This window comes from Myotis brandtii, unplaced genomic scaffold (assembly GCF_000412655.1).
Source record: "Myotis brandtii unplaced genomic scaffold, ASM41265v1 scaffold889, whole genome shotgun sequence".
In the NCBI taxonomy this organism is placed as follows: domain Eukaryota; kingdom Metazoa; phylum Chordata; class Mammalia; order Chiroptera; family Vespertilionidae; genus Myotis; species Myotis brandtii.
The window spans coordinates 871,285-872,235 of NW_005371640.1; the positions used below are offsets into that span (position 1 = coordinate 871,285).

At 66.8% G+C, this 951-nt stretch overlaps 1 protein-coding gene across 1 annotated transcript in view; it reads left to right on the forward strand.

Annotated features, from left to right (window-relative positions):
• Nucleotides 1-2: 2 nt before the first annotated feature.
• ZXDB (zinc finger, X-linked, duplicated B) overlaps nucleotides 3-951 on the forward strand; it is a gene marked incomplete at its 5' end in the record, with an annotated part of 2,438 nt that continues 1,489 nt past the window's right edge. Inside the window, one exon of the mRNA XM_005885049.2 lies at nucleotides 3-947. Coding sequence (XP_005885111.1) covers nucleotides 3-947 — 945 coding nt within the window. The remainder of the gene's footprint in view (nucleotides 948-951) is intronic.

Sequence of the window (951 nt, forward strand, 5' to 3'; positions counted from 1 at the left end):
GCCCCGAGGCGCAGTGCGGCCAGACCTTCGCCAAGAAGCACCAGCTGAAGGTGCACCTGCTGACGCACAGCAGCAGCCAGGGCCAGCGGCCCTTCAAGTGCCCGCTGGGCGGCTGCGGCTGGACCTTCACCACGTCCTACAAGCTCAAGCGGCACCTGCAGTCGCACGACAAGCTGCGGCCCTTCGGCTGCCCGGCGCCCGGCTGCGGCAAGAGCTTCACCACCGTGTACAACCTCAAGGCGCACATGAAGGGCCACGAGCAGGAGAACTCCTTCAAGTGCGAGGTGTGCGAGGACAGCTTCCCCACGCAGGCCAAGCTCAGCGCCCACCAGCGCAGCCACTTCGAGCCCGAGCGGCCCTACCAGTGCGCCTTCTCGGGCTGCAAGAAGACCTTCATCACCGTCAGCGCGCTCTTCTCCCACAACCGCGCGCACTTCCGCGAGCAGGAGCTCTTCTCCTGCTCCTTCCCGGGCTGCAGCAAGCAGTACGACAAGGCCTGCCGCCTCAAGATCCACCTGCGCAGCCACACGGGCGAGCGGCCCTTCCTGTGCGACTTCGACGGCTGCGGCTGGAACTTCACCAGCATGTCCAAGCTGCTGCGGCACAAGCGCAAGCACGACGACGACCGCCGCTTCCTGTGCCCCGTGCAGGGCTGCGGCAAGTCCTTCACCCGCGCCGAGCACCTCAAGGGCCACAGCATCACCCACCTGGGCACCAAGCCCTTCGTGTGCCCCGTCGAGGGCTGCTCCGCCCGCTTCTCCGCGCGCAGCAGCCTCTACATCCACTCCAAGAAGCACCTGCAGGACGTGGACACCTGGAAGAGCCGCTGCCCCGTCTCCACCTGCAACAAGCTCTTCACCTCCAAGCACAGCATGAAGACCCACATGGCCAAGAGGCACAACCTGGGCCAGGACCTGCTGGCCCAGCTGGAGGCCGCCACCGCCCTCACGC